Source organism: Oryx dammah, unplaced genomic scaffold (assembly GCF_014754425.2).
Source record: "Oryx dammah isolate SB20612 unplaced genomic scaffold, SCBI_Odam_1.1 HiC_scaffold_27, whole genome shotgun sequence".
Classification (NCBI taxonomy): Eukaryota; Metazoa; Chordata; class Mammalia; order Artiodactyla; family Bovidae; genus Oryx; species Oryx dammah.
The window spans coordinates 73,770,531-73,788,725 of record NW_024070211.1 but is presented as its reverse complement, the minus strand read 5'-3'; the positions used below and the strand labels follow the sequence as shown (position 1 = coordinate 73,788,725).

General features: G+C 38.2%; 1 protein-coding gene across 2 annotated transcripts in view; it reads right to left on the bottom strand.

Moving 5' to 3' along the window:
• RAB3GAP1 (RAB3 GTPase activating protein catalytic subunit 1) overlaps window positions 1–18,195 on the bottom strand; it is a 125,323-nt gene that overhangs the window by 7,666 nt on the left and 99,462 nt on the right. For both annotated transcript variants that reach the window (XM_040228502.1, XM_040228503.1), the window contains exons 18-19: window positions 12,684–12,821; window positions 9,007–9,234 (exon numbers count right to left, since the gene is read on the bottom strand). In XM_040228502.1, the coding sequence (XP_040084436.1) occupies window positions 9,007–9,234; window positions 12,684–12,821 (366 nt within the window). The remainder of the gene's footprint in view (window positions 1–9,006; window positions 9,235–12,683; window positions 12,822–18,195) is intronic.

Genomic DNA, 18,195 nt, shown 5'->3' with positions numbered 1-18,195 from the left:
AATGGTGGAGCATTTTCACTGCAGGATTTTTCAAGACTTTGAATATATACATCATATATTTGCATGTGTATTAAGTCGCTTCAGTCATGTCTGACTCTACGTGACCCTATGGACTGTACCCCAGCAGGCTCCTCTGTCCATGGGATTCTCCAGGTAAGAATACTGGAGAGGGTTTCCATGCCCTCCTCCAGGGGATCTTCCCAACCCAGGGATCGAACCTGTGTCTCTTATGTCTCCTGTATCAGCAGGGTTTTTTTTTTAAACCACTAGTGCCACCTAAGTAAACTAACATTAGGTATGTAAAATACTGTTTTGTAACCTGCTTTCCTCACTTAGGATTTCTAAACATTGCTAGCAATGTTCCTCTAAACTTTTTGTTTTGTTTTGTTTTCTCCAAAATAAAGATTTATTATTTTTCTGATTAAAAAGACACACAGGCAGGCATGTGTAGCACATAGTCCCTACCTTTAAGCTCTTTATTCAATAGCAGTAAAGACAAAAGAAGTATAGTGTCATTGTGGCTGAAAAATGCTCACAGATCTCAAAGTAAACAATCAAAGAAGTATAACGCAAAAGTTCTCTAGAAATCCTACATCCTAAGGAACAACATAGTTTTGTGTTTATCTCCTCAGGCTTATTTCTATGCCTATTTAAACACAAAGATACACATGTGTATGCAATTTCTTAACAAAAGCTCATAATACACACAATTTCAAAACTTGCTTTGGTCATTTAATGATTTACGATTTAGAATTATTTGTCTTGGGACCTCCCTGGTGGTTCAGTGGTTAGGAATCCGTCTGCCATTGCAGGGCACACAGGTTCTATCTCTGGTCCAAGAAGATCTCACATGATGCAGAGCAACTAAGCCCATGCTCCACAACTACTGAAGCCTGCATGCCTAGAGCCTGTGCTCCACAAAAAGAGAAGGAATCGCAAAGAGAAGCCCTCACACAACTCGAGAGTAGCCCTCGCACTCAGCAACTAGAGAAAGCCCACTGAAGCAAGAAGACAGCACAGACATAAATAAATAAATAAAATTTAAAAAAAATTATTTGCCTAGAAGGGCTTCATGTTTTGAAATATTTTTAAAATTAAAAAAATGTTTTTAAAATACACATAGCAGGTGGTAACGATAACCCTGTATGCAAGACAGCAAAAGAGACACAGATGTATAGAACAGTCTTTAGAACGCTGTGGACAGAGAGGGAGAGGGTGGGATGATTTGGGAGAATGGCACTGAAACATGTATAATATCATACATGAAACGAATTGCCAGTCTAGGTTCAATGCAGGATACAGGATACTTGAGGCTGGTGCACTGGGATGACCCAGAGAGATGGTGCAGGGAGGGTGGCGGGAGGGGGGTTCAGGATGGGGAACACGTGTACACCTGTGGTGGATTCATGTTGATGTATGGCAAAACCAATACAATATTGCAAAGTAATTAGCTTCCAATTAAAATAAATAAATTTAAATTTAAAAAATACACATAGCAGAGTATTTTATATACAGAAAACACAAACACTTGTTTACACACCAATCAGCTTAAGAAACAGAAGATACCAGGACTTTCCAAGTCCTTGGGCTCGCCTTGATCAAGACTCCCTCGCTCATGCACTCCACCCCTCAAGTAACTACTAATCATTCCTTTTTCTTCATAGCTGTCTCACATATGTACATAGGCCTAAACAATGTGTTGTTTAGTTTTGCTTGGTTTTAATCTTCGTATAAACAGATTGTTTCTAGTTATGCCACTCAGTGACCTGTTTTTCATTCAGCATTGTTTCTGAGATGCATAGATATTAATATATGCTATATATAACTTGCTATATTAAAATGCACCCCTCCATTTTTTGCTACTAAAATAATGTCTCTCTCACATTATTTCATAAGTTTGTGGCATACATGTAGAGGAATTTCTTCAGGGTATCTATCTAAAAACAAACAATGCCAAATTATTATTTTTCAAATACTGAAATCATATTCCAAATTACTAAGTATTTGAACAGATTTTCATTCTTATATAGAGTAATAAGAGTTCTCACTATTGAACATCCTTGTTAGCACTATTACAAATGTTGTTTTCCTTAACTTACAGAAAAACAAATTTCCAAGAATACAAAATATTTGTACATCCTTTGTCCGCACTCATTTCCTTTTACATCATCTCTTTTTTTTTTAATCACATGTAACTCTCCTCCTCTGTAGGTCCATACAATATATACATATAAACATTGTTTTTCTAAATAATTTGAGATCAAGTTCCATACAGGATATCCCTCTATCTCCAAATATCTGTATTTCCTAAAATTAAGAATGTAATTAACACTGATCAAATACTTTTAATCTAACCCATTATCCTTAATTTTATTGCAGCAGAGTATTGGTGTTATTTCCATTATGAAACCCACTGATGTTTTCTTTGCACCCTAACATACTATCTGTTTTTGTGAATGTTCCATGTGCATTTGAAAAGGAAGTACCATTTTTATTTTCAAGGTAAAGTATTTGCAATGTATCTAAAAGATCAACCTTATTATCTTCTTTAGTTTTGTCTACTTGACTGTCTTGTATACTGGGAGTGTGTTAAAAGTACTCTGCTATTAGTATGTTTTTATCTATTTCTCCTTGCATCTTCCATGATTTCTCTTTTATACAAATGATTACATTAGCCAGCGCATAAACACTGACAACTGTATATTCTCATTGTGAAATATCACTTTTAGACTGTAAAGCATCCTTATGTATCTCTTGTAATGCTTTTCTGCTTTGATTCTGTTTTATTTGGCATCCGATGATAACCCGTGCGTTCTTAATGTTTTCTGGTAAATCTCTGTCCATTGTCCATTTTGTAGTCTTTTTGTGTCACAGAATACCCTGTTTACAGCACAGATATGGGTTTTATAAGACTGTCTTCCGTTGCAATTACTCTGTATGCAGTATGATCTTTATAATGTGTGTTACTCTATCTGGTGTGTGTTCTTTGCTTGTGAATAATTTTTCCATGGTACTCAGGAAGGTTCATATTTTCATTCTTGTGATATTACCTTTTCTGCTGCCCTTATTTCCATTATATCTTTATTTTATGAACTTTGTATCTTTATATCGTTCCTTTATAAAATTATGGTCTGATAATTCTAAATAGTATCCTTTGATTACTACCTATTATCTATGTAACAGTCAATGATTGCATTCTACTTTCCTCTTACTCTTTTTCCATCCCAACTTTTTTAGATGCATTCTATTTTGTCCTAATATACAATTTTTACATATTCTTCTTCTACCCATGACCCCATCTAGTTGTAGTTTTAGCTCTAAAATGAAAGAAATGAAATGTTCACCGTTAGCCCTTTGCCAGTTTCCCTAGTCATCCTCTTGGTTAAATTTATTCTTCTCTACTATGCTGTTCAATAAGGCAGCCACCTGCTACAGAGAGCCATTTAAAAATTCAGTTCCTATGCTACTAGTCACATTTCAAGAGCTCGTTAAGGCCATGTGTAGCCATGGGCTACACTTTGCACAGCGAACCTATGACCATTCTGAACACTGCGGACAGTTCTACCGGACAGGGCAGCTGTAGTGGACTTCTCAGGAAGGGCCTGTGTACAGTTACATGTACGAGACATGCAGAAAAGATTTTTTTATAGCCTTGATTACTTGGACATCTTGGTGGAATGTAAAATATTTAATTTGCATTTTTTGCTTATATTTCTTCAAAACTCTGCCCCACATTGCTGTGCTACTGGAAACTCTGACAACTGTCCAATTCTCTTGCCCTTGTAAATTATTTTCATGTTTTGCTGTAAGGTCTGAGAATTTTGTTTTGTTTTTTTTTTTAATATTTAAGGTCTAGTAGTACTACAGTGATAAAATTTGGAGTTCTCTAAACCTAATCAATTTTCCCCTGCACCCAATGAGCATTTTTAATATGTAAATTCAGATTTTATTTCATTTTCAAAAAGTAATTTTAGATTACAATTTTAAGTGTTTAGTTCTGTTCCAGTGTTTTGATTTTTCTGCTTCAAGAACTCTGATAAAAATGAGTGTTATTTCTACATTTCCTATCTTTCAGTTTTACTACTTTCTCTCTAATCCCTTTTACTCCTTTATCTCATTTTCTTTCTCTTGGTTATTTTAATGCTCTTCCTCAATGCCTTTTATTAAATATAAATATGCATCTAATCTTCTGTGGGTACTGCTGCTACTGCTGCCAAGTCACTTCAGTCGTGTCTGACTCTGTGTGACCCCATAGACAACAGCCCACCAGGCTCCCCCGTCCCTGGGATTCTCCAGACAAGAACAGTGGAGTGGGTTGCCATTTCCTTCTCCAGTGCATGAAAGTGAAAAGTGAAAGTGAAGTTGCTCAGTCGTATCTGTGGGTACTGTGTAGTCTTTATTTTTGATATGGTTTATTTTTACCTTCTACTTCTATCCTAAGTTAAATTAGCAGTACTTTCATTTCTCTCTGGGGTTTTTGGATTCATGTGGCTCTTGTATTTAGTATTTCTGATAACGTGATTTTTCACATCCTGCCATGCTTATATGAGAATATCTGATTCAGCGCGGGCGCGAGAGGGCCTAGAGGAGCCATCCCACGTTGAAGGTCAGGAAGGGCGGCGGTGAGGAGATACCCTCATCAAAGGGAAGGAGCAGTGGCTGCACTTTGCTGGAGTAGCCATGAAGAGATACCCCACGCCCAAGATAAGAGAAACCCAAGTAAGATGGTAGGTGTTGCAAGAGGGCATCAGAGGGCAGACACACTGAAACCATAATCACAGAAAACTAGTCAATCTAATCACACTAGGACCACAGCCTTGTATAACTCAATGAAACTAAGCCATGCCTGCAGGGAACCCAAGACGGGCTGATCATGGTGGAGACGTCTGACAGAATGTGGTCCACTGGAGAAGGGAATGGCAAACCACTTCTGTATTCTTGCCTTGAGAACCCCATGAACAGTATGAAAAGGCAAAATGATAGGATACTGAAAGAGGAACTCCCCAGGTCAGTAGGTGCCCAATATGCTACTGGAGATCAGTGGAGAAATAACTCCAGAAAGAATGAAGGGATGGAGCCAAAGCAAAAACAATACCCAGCTGTGGATGTGACTGGTGATAGAGGCAAGGTCTGACGCTGTAAAGAGCAATACTGCATAGGAACCTGGAATGTCAGGTCCATGAATCAAGGCAAATTGGAAGTGGTCAAACAGGAGATGGCAAGAGTGAACGTCGACATTCTATGAATCAGGGAACTAAAATGGACTGGAATGGGTGAATTTAACTCAGATGACCATTATATCTACTAATGCAAGCAGGAATCCCTTAGAAGAAATGGAGTAGCCATCATGGTCAACAAAAGAGTCCGAAATGTAGTACTTGGATGCAATCTCAAAAACGACAGAATGATCTCTGTTCGTCTCCAAGGCAAACCATTCAGTATCACAGTTATCCAAGTCTATGCCCCAACCAGTAACGCTGAAGAAACTGAAGTTGAACAGTTCTATGAAGACCTACAAGACCTTTTAGAACTAACACCCAAAAAAGATGTCCTTTTCATTATAGGGGACTGGAATGCAAAAGTAGGAAGACAAGAAACACCTGGAGTAACAGGCAAATTTGGCCTTGGAATGCGGAATGAAGCAGGGCAAAGACTAATAGAGTTTTGCCAAGAAAAAGCACTGCTCATAGCAAACACCCTCTTCCAACAACACAAGAGAAGACTCTACACATGGACATCACCAGATGGTCAACACCGAAATCAGATTGATTATATTCTTTGCAGCCAAAGATGGAGAAGCTCTAGACAGTCAACAAAAACAAGACCAGGAGCTGACTGGCTCAGATCATGAACTCCTTATTACCAAATTCAGACTTAAATTGAAGAAACTAGGGAAAACTGCTAGACCATTCAGGTATGACCTAAATCAAATCCTTTATGATTATACAGTGGAAGTGAGAAATAGATTTAAGGGCCTAGATCTGAAAGATAAGAGTGCCTGAGGAACTATGGATGGAGGTTCGTGACACTGTACAGGAGACAGGGATCAAGACCACCCCCATGGAAAAGAAATGCAAAAAAGCAAAATGGCTGTCTGGGGAGGCCTTACAAATAGCTGTGAAAAGAAGAGAAGTGAAAAGCAAAGGAGAAAAGGAAAGATATAAGCATCTGAATGCAGAGTTCCAAAGAATAGCAAGGAGAGATAAGAAAGCCTTCTTCAGCGATCAATGAAAAGAAATAGAGGAAAACAACAGAATGGGAAAGACTAGAGATCTCTTCAAGAAAATTAGAGACAGCAAGGGAACATTTCCTGCAAAGATGGACTCGATAAAGGACAGAAATGGTATGGACCTAACAGAAGCAGAAGATATTAAGAAGAGGTGGCAAGAATATACAGAAGAATTGTAAGAAAAAGATCTTCACGACCCAGATAATCATGATGGTGTGATCACTTATCTAGAGCCAGACATCCTGGAATGTGAAGTCAAGTGGGCCTTAGAAAGCACCACTATAAACAAAGCTAGTGGAGGTGATGGAATTCCAGTTGAGCTATTTCAAATCCTGAAAGATGATGTTGTGAAAGTGCTGCACTCAATATGCCAGCAAATTTGGAAAACTCAGCAGTGGCCATAAGACTGGAAAAGGTCAGTTTTCATTCCAATCCCAAAGAAAGGCAATGCCAAAGAATTCTCAAACTACCACACAATTGCACTCATCTCACATGCTAGTAAAGTAATGCTCAAAATTCTCCAAGCCAGGCTTCAGCAATACGTGAACCGTGAACTTCCAGATATTCAAGCTGGTTTTAGAAAAGGCAGAGGAACCAGAGATCAAATTGCCATCATCTGCTGGATCATGGAAAAAGCAAGAGAGTTCCAGAAAAACATCTATTTCTGCTTTATTGACTATGCCAAAGCTGTTGACTGTGTGGATCACAATAAACTGTGGAAAATTCTGAAAGAGATGGGGATACCAGACCACCTGACCTGCCTCTTGAGAAATCTGTACGCAGGTCAAGAAGCAACAGTTAGAACTGGACATGGAACAACAGACTGGTTCCAAATAGGAAAAGGAGTATGTCAAGGCTGTATATTGTTACCCTGCTTATTTAACTTATATGCAGAGAACATCATGAGAAACGCTGGCCTGGAAGAAACACAAGCTGGAATCAAGATTGCCGGGAGAAATATCAATAACCTCAGATATGCAGACAACACCACCCTTATGGCAGAAAGTGAAGAGGAGCTAAAAAGCCTCTTGATGAAAGTGAAAGAGGAGAGTGACAAAGTTGGCTTAAAGCTCAACATTCAGAAAACGAAGATCATGGCATCTAGTCCCATCACTTCATGGGAAATAGATGGGGAAATAGTGGAAACAGTGTCAGACTTTATTTTATGGGGCTCCAAAATCACTGCAGATGGTGACTGCAGCCATGAAATTAAAAGACGCTTACTCCTTGGAAGAAAAGTTAAGACCAACCTAGATAGCATATTCCAAAGCAGAGATGTTACTTTGCCGACTAAGGTCCATCTAGTCAAGGCTATGGTTTTTCCAGTGGTCATGTATGGATGTGAGAGTTGGACTGTGAAGAAGGTTGAGCGCTGAAGAATTGATCCTTTTGAACTGTGGTGTTGGAGAAGACTCTTGAGAGTCCCTTGGATTGCAAGGAGATCCAACCAGTCCATTCTGAAGGAGATCAACCCTGGGATTTCTTTGGAAGGAATGATGCTGAAGCTGAAACTCCAGTACTTTGGCCACCTCATGCCAAGAGTTGACTCATTGGAAAAGACTCTGATGCTGGGAGGGATTGAGGGCAGGAGGAGAAGGGGACGACAGAGGATGAGACGGCTGGATTGCATCACTGACTCAATGGACGTGTATCTGAGTGAACTCTGGGAGTTGGTAATGGACAGGGAGGCCTGGCATGCTGCAATTCATGGGGTCGCAAAGAGTCGGACACCACTGAGCGACTGAACTGAACTGATTATGTTATGGTTTTCTTCTGCTTTGTGGTCAGTTTTCTGGGAAATATTCTCATTAGCTGAAATGATCCAGTTCACACTTGTTTACAGTGGTTTTATACAGAGGAGGTTTGCTCTTTACTGCTTCTGGTCATGTCATAGTTTGAAAGTACCCTCTTCTGCACAGTTTCTTCAATGGATGGTGGGAGATGAAGAAGGCTGCATGTATTACTTCTTTTTCTAGAGAATCTTTAATTTTCCCCTTATTTCCTTCTTTCCCATCATTGCTTTATCTCTAAGGGGTATGTCATTTCTATCTACTTACCTGGTCCTTCCTAAGGCAGAGGAGAGTCTCTGATTGCCCACTTCCAGCCCTCCTTACTTCCCTATAGCCAGTGCTATTAACTGTCCAGCCCTACCTGAGTGCCCACTTCTAGTTCTGCTTACCTTTCTATACCCAGTGCTGTTAACTGTCCAGCCCTACTTATGTTGAGTGTTTTGGCACTTAGTGTTAGGAACAGTCTTTCTGGGGTGACTATGCTACATCTAAGTCTTCTGTATCCCTTCTCACCTCTTAAGACTCTATCCATACTCTCTAGACCCAAAGTAGTCTGCTAAATTATTATACCGTAATTTATTAAACAACACACTATTTTTTCAAACTTTGGTTGTATCTATTTTTTCACTAAAAAACTTCCTGAACATCACTGTTGCATATTGATCTTTATATATTTCTCTCATTACTTCCTTAATACATTTTTTTGGGTAGTAGAATTGCTAGGTAAGAGGGACATGATCATTTTTAAGGCTTTTGACATATGCTGATGGTCCAAGAATGAGCATTTTACATAAAATATACAGGTCTTATTCTTTGGCCTATTTGTAACCAGTTCTGAAACCTTAAATGTGAATATTAGATATATAAAAGGCTCATAACATTTCAAAGCTTTGTTTCTCAAGTATGTTCAAAGCTCTTGTATCTTGTCATAGTTTTTAAAATACTAGAATAATTAGCAGTCACATTAGATACCCAAACCTCAGTTACCTTTTCTGCTTCCCGTGTGTCATCAAAGAGTCTCCTCTGCCTTCTAGCAGGAATTGGCTTAGCTGTTTCCCAGGCCTCTACCCACATATTGCTTGGAATCTTCATTCGGGCACTCAGTTCTCCTTTCAGAACCATGTTGCCCTTTTCATCAACCACTTCCTCTTCAATGTAATCCCGAGGTGAGTACCACCTCACAAAATCTTCCAGAAAACAACCTGGATTAGCTGCCTAAAGTAGACAAAAAATTCAGCAGAATCAAAAATCAATAGTTACTGATAAACCTGTTTTCAAAATCGTACTTTCATTTTCATAAAAAGACTAATCTTCACAAAATCTAGTACGTGACTTGAGTTTGGATGTTACCATTAAATCACATCAGATATTAAAGCACCAAAGTACTTTGTTTTTCTTGCCTCCATTTTATAGAAAAAGAAAACATTTTCATTTGATGAATTTGGAAATAAAAATCTGATGTAAAGTGAAAATAAATCTCAGACTGTAAGTTATGTAAGTTAGTTTAAAATTATAGTGTAATAACTACTCAATACTTAGAGAAGCATCAATAAGCTCAAGTCAAGTAAATTAAATAATACACAACATGATCAGAATAATAACTCAATGATGGAAAAGTTTTGCTTTTTTCCCTCAGTAAGTCAATACTGGTACTGCAATAAACATCAGCTAACCTCGAAAATGTTGTATTCAGCCATCAAATTCTTGTGCCTTATATAACAAATTACCATCACATAAACTGCTTTTGTGCTATTAAGGAATTGGAAATCAAGTTACTGTTTTTCAGGCTTCTGAAACCAAACTAATTAAAGCTTTGTTTAGTGGATAACTCTATAGAATTAACAATGATGCATGCCAAAAATTTTTTAAGTAATTCTACATCCAAGCCTGAAAAAGAGAGAGGTTTCACAATGTGAGTAATAAGACATGGAGGTCTTTCTACAAGTGCCCAGTAATGTACCGTTGTCGTCATCGTCGTTGTTTAGTCATGTTTGACTCTTTGTGACCCCATGCACTGTGTAGCCCATTAGGCTCCTCTATCCATGGGATTTCCCAAGCAAGAATACTGGAGTGGGTTACCATTTCCTTCTCCAGGCTATCTTCCCCATCCAGGGATTGAATCCACGTCTCCTGCATCGCAGGCACTGAGCCTCAAGGGAAGCCCAGTAATGTATTAGTAGAGTACTAAGGACGGGCATATATGTCATTCCTTTAGTACTCAAAGGGTACACACATTAAACACATTCCTTTCTGGTTATAATTCTCTACCACAACACATTTTCATCCTGCTATGAATACTATATTTAATTGCCTGAAACAGCTACATAGGCATTACTAAAAAGTGCTAAGCAGAAAGTCATTTTCTTTCTTTTTAAAATAACCTCAGACAAAAATGAAAACCAACATGATAGGAATGGTTAGTCTTAAATTTGAAGAACAAAAATGCTAGTTTCTCCTTATTGAGCTTACTGGCTATCAGTATACTCATGCCCACCAATTTAGGAAGCCCTCAAAGGGATGAAGAATCAGAGGAGGGTTCTTAACTGACAGTCAACCACATCAGCTTCTAAGAGCTATGGTATCATGGCAACAGAAAATGGCTGTGAAATGTAATGGGTCAAGATTACTGCATGATTCAGAAATCATGTATAAGACTGGATATTAACCAGGCAACACCCCACCCACATGAATACATCTCAGGAAAATAGAAAGACAGGCCTTGAGTGAAGAGAGTGAACCTAAAAATAGAAATCAATACTGAACTCTTGTACTACAGAATGTATTAAAGGAAGACATTTCACACTAGAATTCTTCCGTCTGGCTGTCCTTATACCAGACAGTACACAGCTCCAGCAAGAGAGGCTCAACATTCACTTCAGCTACGGCTTATCTTCTTTCTACTCTTACAGGTATCTACTCCAACGGCATGCTCTAGAATAGGCCCTGTCCTTCTGGAATTGTGCTGTGTAAGCGCCTCAGGTACATATCAGCATTTATCCAAAGCCCCATGGCCCCAGTACATCCCTATACAAAAAGGGAAAAGGAACCATACCTATTTTAGAGTGACTACACACTTCCTTAAATATGTTATCTGACTCCCACATAGGGGCAGGCAGATGTGTAAGTTGGTTATTTGACATACAATCTATTTTCTGGTTAAAACACTGTAAAAGACTTGTACATTACCCAGGCTAGTCCAAAAGAATCTAATGAACCACAGTTTTATTGAAGCACAGTGTTAAAGGAATTATACAGCACCTTACCATGAGAGGCAAGTATGTTTCTATGGGAAAAAAGCATTTACAGTTCCAGTTGGGAATGTCCTCCTGCACATGCTTCTACAGGACACTTTAGTAGGATAGGGACAGATGATTATGAAGGCAGGTAACGGTTGGGTTAAAAAACAGCTGCGATGGAGCCAGTACTTCCTACTGTGCACAACCCTAAGCCAATTCCCTTCTCTACCTTTTTGACTTAACACAGGCCCTGACAGTCAACTGGCTTCTCTTTATCCACTGTACCAACTATCTGTTTTAAAACAGCACATCTCTTTCTTGTCTCACAGCAAAATGCAAAGATTTTCTGTATCTTTCTAATCTCTAAGGAAAACTTGCAACACTCAAGAGGTTTACTAAAGATTTCTTCCCTTAGGAATGATGGGGTAAACAAAATAATGGAACAAAAAAGCTCCCTTTTACTGTCACTTAACTTTGTTAGCAGGCAAGACGCAAGTGGCATAGGTTTTCATGGAGTGTTTACATTTAAATACCAAACTCAGGCTGGCCTATATAGCACAAAAGCAGCACTAAGAGAGGCTATGGAATGAAGAGATGGAGCCCATCGCAGGTACCAGTAGGTTAAGGAGAAAAGTCTGGGCATGAGACAGTTCAGAAAATCAGTACCAGGAAACGGAAGCCCTATGGCCCACTGAACTACCCACTGTTTTCTTTTTAGTGTACGTGGATGTACCTCTGCTTTCACGAGTAAGTAATTCAACAAGACTCTTTTTATCCCTGGGTTTAAGTGTCACCACTCTCTGAATCCTCTGTGTCCTAGATACAGGCCTATATCTAAGCCTAAAATATTCTTCTCCATGTAGCAAATCCCTACGCACCCTAAAGGGTGACTCTTCTGAGAAACTTTCCATGATTCCCACTCAGTAGTCAGTCACCTTTTTGACCTTGATTTCCTAAGAGAACTCATCACTTAATAATTATTTACATATCCCCTCCCACAACCTCAACAGACTATAATTGAGGATAAACATTATACTTAATTACCTAATCACAGTGCCAGTCACAAAGTAGGCAATCAAAGGTTTGTTGAATGAACCAGCCTATGTTAAAACTGAAGGGGTTCCTAAAAGCCTTGTATTAAACTGACTGACACAAAGGAAGAAGACAGCCCAATAAACATAAAGAAATGATTCAGTTCTCAACTTTCAACTATTATTCAAAGATTGTTCTTTTCTTTTTAAAATTCAAGCAGTAAGCTTGACTGTGACCTTTAGGGGATGGAGGCAGGGTGTTTTAACTACTAATGAAATCAAAACATTTAATGAAAAAAAGACATTCAGGCCTTCACACCACTTTATAGAATGACTTTCACAGCTTCATCCCAGAATAGCTCAAAACAGACTCCTGAGCTCTGACAGTGTGACCCACCTTAAAAGACTCCATATCCGAGAGCAGACATGCACTTTGCATGCGCGCTCGGAGGTGAGCCCCTTCTGCCGATGTACCCAATTTAGCTAGAACCTCCGACTGCTCTTCGAGCAGATCTTCTGTCATAGGTGCTGGTTCCTGCAGAGCACAAAAGGACAAAGCTTATGAGTAGCTTTTTTTAGAGAAAGCAGAACTATAAAAATAGAACAAAGACAACAACTGTTTCAGCTCTAGCAGTCACAAGATATGCATTTAAAAGAATTCAAAGAAATTCTCAAGTTTTTTGGAACCTACACAAAAAAGCAACAAGTTAATAAGAATAAACATGACTTTCAGTGCTCCCCTCCCCAACAGATCAGATCATCATGTTTCCTCTTGAGAGGAACTGGATGCAGTGGACATTTTCCTCCCTACTAATGATATCTTCAGTTCAGTTCAGTTCAGTCGCTCAGTTGTGTCCGACTCTTTGCGACCCCATGAGTGGCAGCACGCCAGGCCTCCCTGTCCATCACCAACTCTCGGAGTTCACTCAGACTCACGTCCAGTGATGATATCTTAAAGGAAATCAACCCTGAATATTCTTTGGAAGGACTGATGCTGATGCTCCAATAATCTGGTCACCTAATGTGAAGAGCTGACTCACTGGAAAAGACCCTGATGCTGGGAAAGACTGAGGGCAGGAGGAGAAGGGGGTGATAGATGATGAGATGACTGGATGGCATCATCCACTCAATGGACATGAGTTTTAGGAAACTCCAAGAGATAGTGAAGGACAGGGAAGCCTGGCATGCTGCAGTTTATGGGGTTGCAAAGAGTCAGACATGACTGAGTGACTGAATAACAACAGTGATAAAGAAATGAAGTCCTAAATATTTTTATGAATGTCATTATTACTTGCCACAAGTTTTATAATAACTAGTGAAAAAAGAAAATTGATACATGTATGAAAATAAAGGCAAATGAACTGAACACCAAGTAAAAGCCCCTAAATAACTATGTTTTATGTTGGAGGAGTTGCACTGAGTTTAGGTTCCAAACACATTGAAATTATCAGTTCCCACAAGAAGTTGTTTGTTTTTTACTTTGGGAATAAGAGACATTCTATATTTTAATGGAAACCCCAAATAAAACAGCAGCGAAGGCAACTCTAAAGGAAGAAACAACTGTAGGATCATTAAGAAAGTGACAGAAACATTTCAAAACTGCTCAAAGGGGTTGAGGAAAGTTCTCTAAGAACTGATTCCATTCGATTTTATATTTGAAATATGAAGAATTTAACAAGTCAGAGACTAACCAAACAAACCTTGCCTGCTTTGTTGTTAAAACCAGAAAACCATGGGCTCTTTTATTCTTAGATAATAGGATAAGACACAGCAGAAGTAAGTGTCTTGTCAATAACTAGATTTCTTCTAGATTTCAGGAGCTTACTATAAAGCAAGTTTTTTCTCAGTCTCATACTACTGACATTTTAGACTGGATAATTCTCCATTGCGGCCTCTTCTACGCACTGTAGGATGTTTAGCAGTGTGTCACTGCTCCTGCCTACTGCAGCACTACCTCTACCGCCTGTGTTACCACTCCACCTCATGACAACCCAAAGTGTTTCCAGACCTTGCCAAATACCCCTGGGAGGCCAAACACAGTTCCCAGGTGAGAACCTCTGCCACAGAGGTAATTTTCACAGATATCTTTCAGAAATAAAGTCGAAGAAAGGTAAAGGTACAGCATTCAAAACACAGCAACAAACAGAAGAAAGTAACTTTTTTTCTTTGGAAGTAACTTTTTCCCTTGTTATCATCCTCATTTTTGAAACAACCCTACCGGGGCACTTTCAAACACTGTTGGAGAGAATATAAATCTTCCCGAACAACAATCTGACCACCAATACATGGCAAGCATTTATGATCATGCCCTCTGACCCAATAATTCCACTTCTAGAAATATCACTGCAGCATCATTTATAACAGCATGAAAATTCAAAGAATCTGAATGTACAATATAACAGGGAAATGGTTGGATACAGGAAAAAAGGGCAAGAAGTACTTTAACAGTGATTACCTCTGGATTATGGAACTGAGTTTTTGTTTTGCTGTCTCTATAATGAACATATATCACTTTTAAGATCACTGATACTTGGGAGTGAGTAATAATTGGCAGCATGACAGAGTGGTTAAGAGCTTGGGCTCTAGAAGCAACATGCCTGTATTTGAATCATAGATCTGTTACCTTGAGCAATTACCCCAGTTTTATGTGATACACTGCTGTAAAGAACAGATTTGAGCACAAACTCAATAAACATTTGCAATTATAGACAAAATACTTAGGTTGTATCATAAGCTTTTTACTTTACTTTCCCTATGATATCAAAATTCCTCAGTCAAATTCAACAGTTATATGAATCTCCAATGAAGCAATATACTCAAGAGCAGACTCCCTCATTATTTCTATGAAAAGAAACTACTTTTCATTGTCCTTCCGCCTCCTCCCGAAGGAAAGGAAGAGACTGAAAGAGGTACTGACTACCCTTCCCACCTGGGAACTCAGACAAAATGTAAGTGAAAAACATGATCAAGAGGAATACAAGTGGCAAGTAGCATGAAGACTATACTTCTTCCTTTTTTAAGACTTTTTTTCCGGCTGTGCTGAGTCTTCGTTGCTGCACGTTACAGTGAGCGGTAGTTACTCTTAGTTGTGGTCCCCTGGCTTCTCATTGCAGTGGCCTCTCTTGTTGCAGAGCACAGGCCCTAGGCCCATGGGTTTCAGTACTTGCAGCTTACAGCTCTAGAGCCAGGGCTCAGTACTAGTGGCCACATGGGCTTTGTTGCCACGTGGCATGTGGGATCCTAACCAGGCCAGGCACCAATCTGGTGTCCCTTGCATTGCAAGGTGGATTCTTAGCCACCAGGGAAGCCCAGGACTATAATTCTTACATGTACCACATCTGAATATACCCAAAGCTTTCTCATGTACATGATCTCATCACTGAGAAGTGAACTGGGCATTTTAACATGTAGTGAAACAGTGTGGAGACTGTCTTGCCCAATGTCATAAAAGTGGCAAACTAAAGAGAATCTAGGATATCTATCTGATGCTGACTTTAAGAGCTAGTAGTTTGGTTCTAATCCACTACTTAAGAACTCCTGCTTCAAAAGATTCTCCACAACATACATGAATCTCAAAATAATTATGCTGAAAGACTTCCCACACAAAAAAATTTACTATAATTATATAAAATTTATATAAAATTCTAGAAAATGAAAACTAATGTGTTTTTTGAGAGATAAACAAGGCTCAGAAAAGAATATAGCTTGTACTACCAATACTAGTAATAATAATTGGTGGTGCCAGGCTATAAATCTAGTTCTGCCAGATTCCAAAACTTCAGTCTGTGCCACAAGACCTCAGTGTCAACTGCATGCACCCTAACAAAATTAGAAAAAATAAGTACTTGGTTTCCAGTATTAGAATATTTCTGTCCTAATACTAAATGTTAGTGATGAAATATCTAAAACATAATTTACTTTTAAAACATATAAAGAAGCAAAGAGATTAGGCCTGTCAAACAAACAAAATTAATGTCATAACTAACAGCCACCTCACAAAGAAACAATATGAGCAAGGAAATAAAGTTAACAGAATTCATGTTTCAAATTATCAAACAAACATCCCAATATCCCACTGCACTATTATTACAAGTGATCAACCCATTTCAGAATACAAAAACTAGTCACAAAAACTTTTAAGTAAATCCTTGCATCCTGGGAAGCAATACTAGCCTCTTATGTCTCATATAAGAAAAAGTTCTCAGAAAATAATAGCTAAAAATTGAGTGGTTATTTTGAATTAAACATGGTATCATTCACTTATCATACACTATTTCATTTAAAACTCAATGATTTTATGATTATTTCAATATGCAGGACAAATATTTGATAAAATACAATACCTGTTTATGACATAAACTCTCAGAAACTAGGAATAAGAATCTCCTTCATAAAATAAATGATACATACATCACATACACTCAAAGACTGTCACATGATTTCATTCTGGAATTAAGAGGAGGATGTCCATTATTCAACACTGTACCTGAGGTCCTAGCCAGTGCAATAAGCCATGAAAAAGAATCAAAAAGTGTACAGTTCAGAAAACCATAATTCACATTGTCTATATTGACAGACAACATGACTGTGTATATAGAAAACTCTAAATAATCTACAAACTACTAGAAATAAGTGAATGTAATTAGATTTCTAGATTCAAAGTCAATATACAGCAATCAACTATTGCTATATATCAGGGGAAAAGTTAAAAATTAAATTAAAAAAAACCATGTACCTTTTTTGAGAAATCACAAACACTGGGACATAAACCTAATAAAAGATATACAAAAACCTCTATATTAAAAACTAAAAAACAGGGACTTCCCTGGTGGGTCCAATGGTTAAGAACCTGCCTGGCAACGCAGCGGACACAGGTTTGATCCCTGGTCAGGAAACTAAGATCCCACATGCCGCAGAGCAACTAAGTCTGTCTGACAACTACTGAGCGCACACACTGGAGCCTGCATGCTACAACCAAAGAGCCCACAAGCTGCAACCAGAGAGTCCATGTGCCACAATGAAAGATCCCGCGTGAAGCCATGAAGATCTGCGTATCGCAACAAGATGAAACAGTCAAATACATCTTTTTTAAAAATAACAACTAAAAAACACTGATAAGGGAAAGTAAAAGAAACATTAAATAAAATGAAAGACATTTCGTGGTTATGAGACTCTATATTGTTAAGATGTCAATTCTCTCCAATTCAATGCAATGCTAAATCTAATTTGATAAATAAATTTAGACCTCAGCAGGATAATTTTGTATGTGGAAACAGATAGTTTTCCAAATTTACATAAAAATGAAAAGAATAGCCAAGATAATCTTGAAGAACAAAGTCAGAAAAGTTATACTACAAGACAAAGATATTTATAAAGCTACAGTAATAAGAACAGTACATTACTGACACAAGGATAAACAAAGGGGCTAACAGAACAGTCCAGAAATAAACCAACACACATATAGTCACATGATTTACGACAAAAACATCACTGCCACTCCACGGAAAAAGGTAAGTCTTTTTAATAATGGTGTTGGAAAACAACTGTACATCCTTACAGAAAAAGAGAATCTTAACCTCTTCCTCACACCAAGCACAGTCAGTCTAAGATGGATCACAAACATAAATACGATGGGCAAAACTATAAACCTTCCAGAAGAAAACACAAGAGTATCTCCGACCTCAGAGTACTTAATTTCTTAATGGGACACAAAAGCAGTATCTACATTAGAAAAATATTGGTAGATCAGACTTTATTAAAATTAAGAATGTCTATTCAACAAAAAGCATCCTTAAGAAAGTGAATAAGTAATGCACAGACTAGGAGAAATTGTTACACACACATATACACGTATAACTAAGGACTCAGATTGAAAATATGTGAAAAATTCTTATAAAGCAATAAGAAAA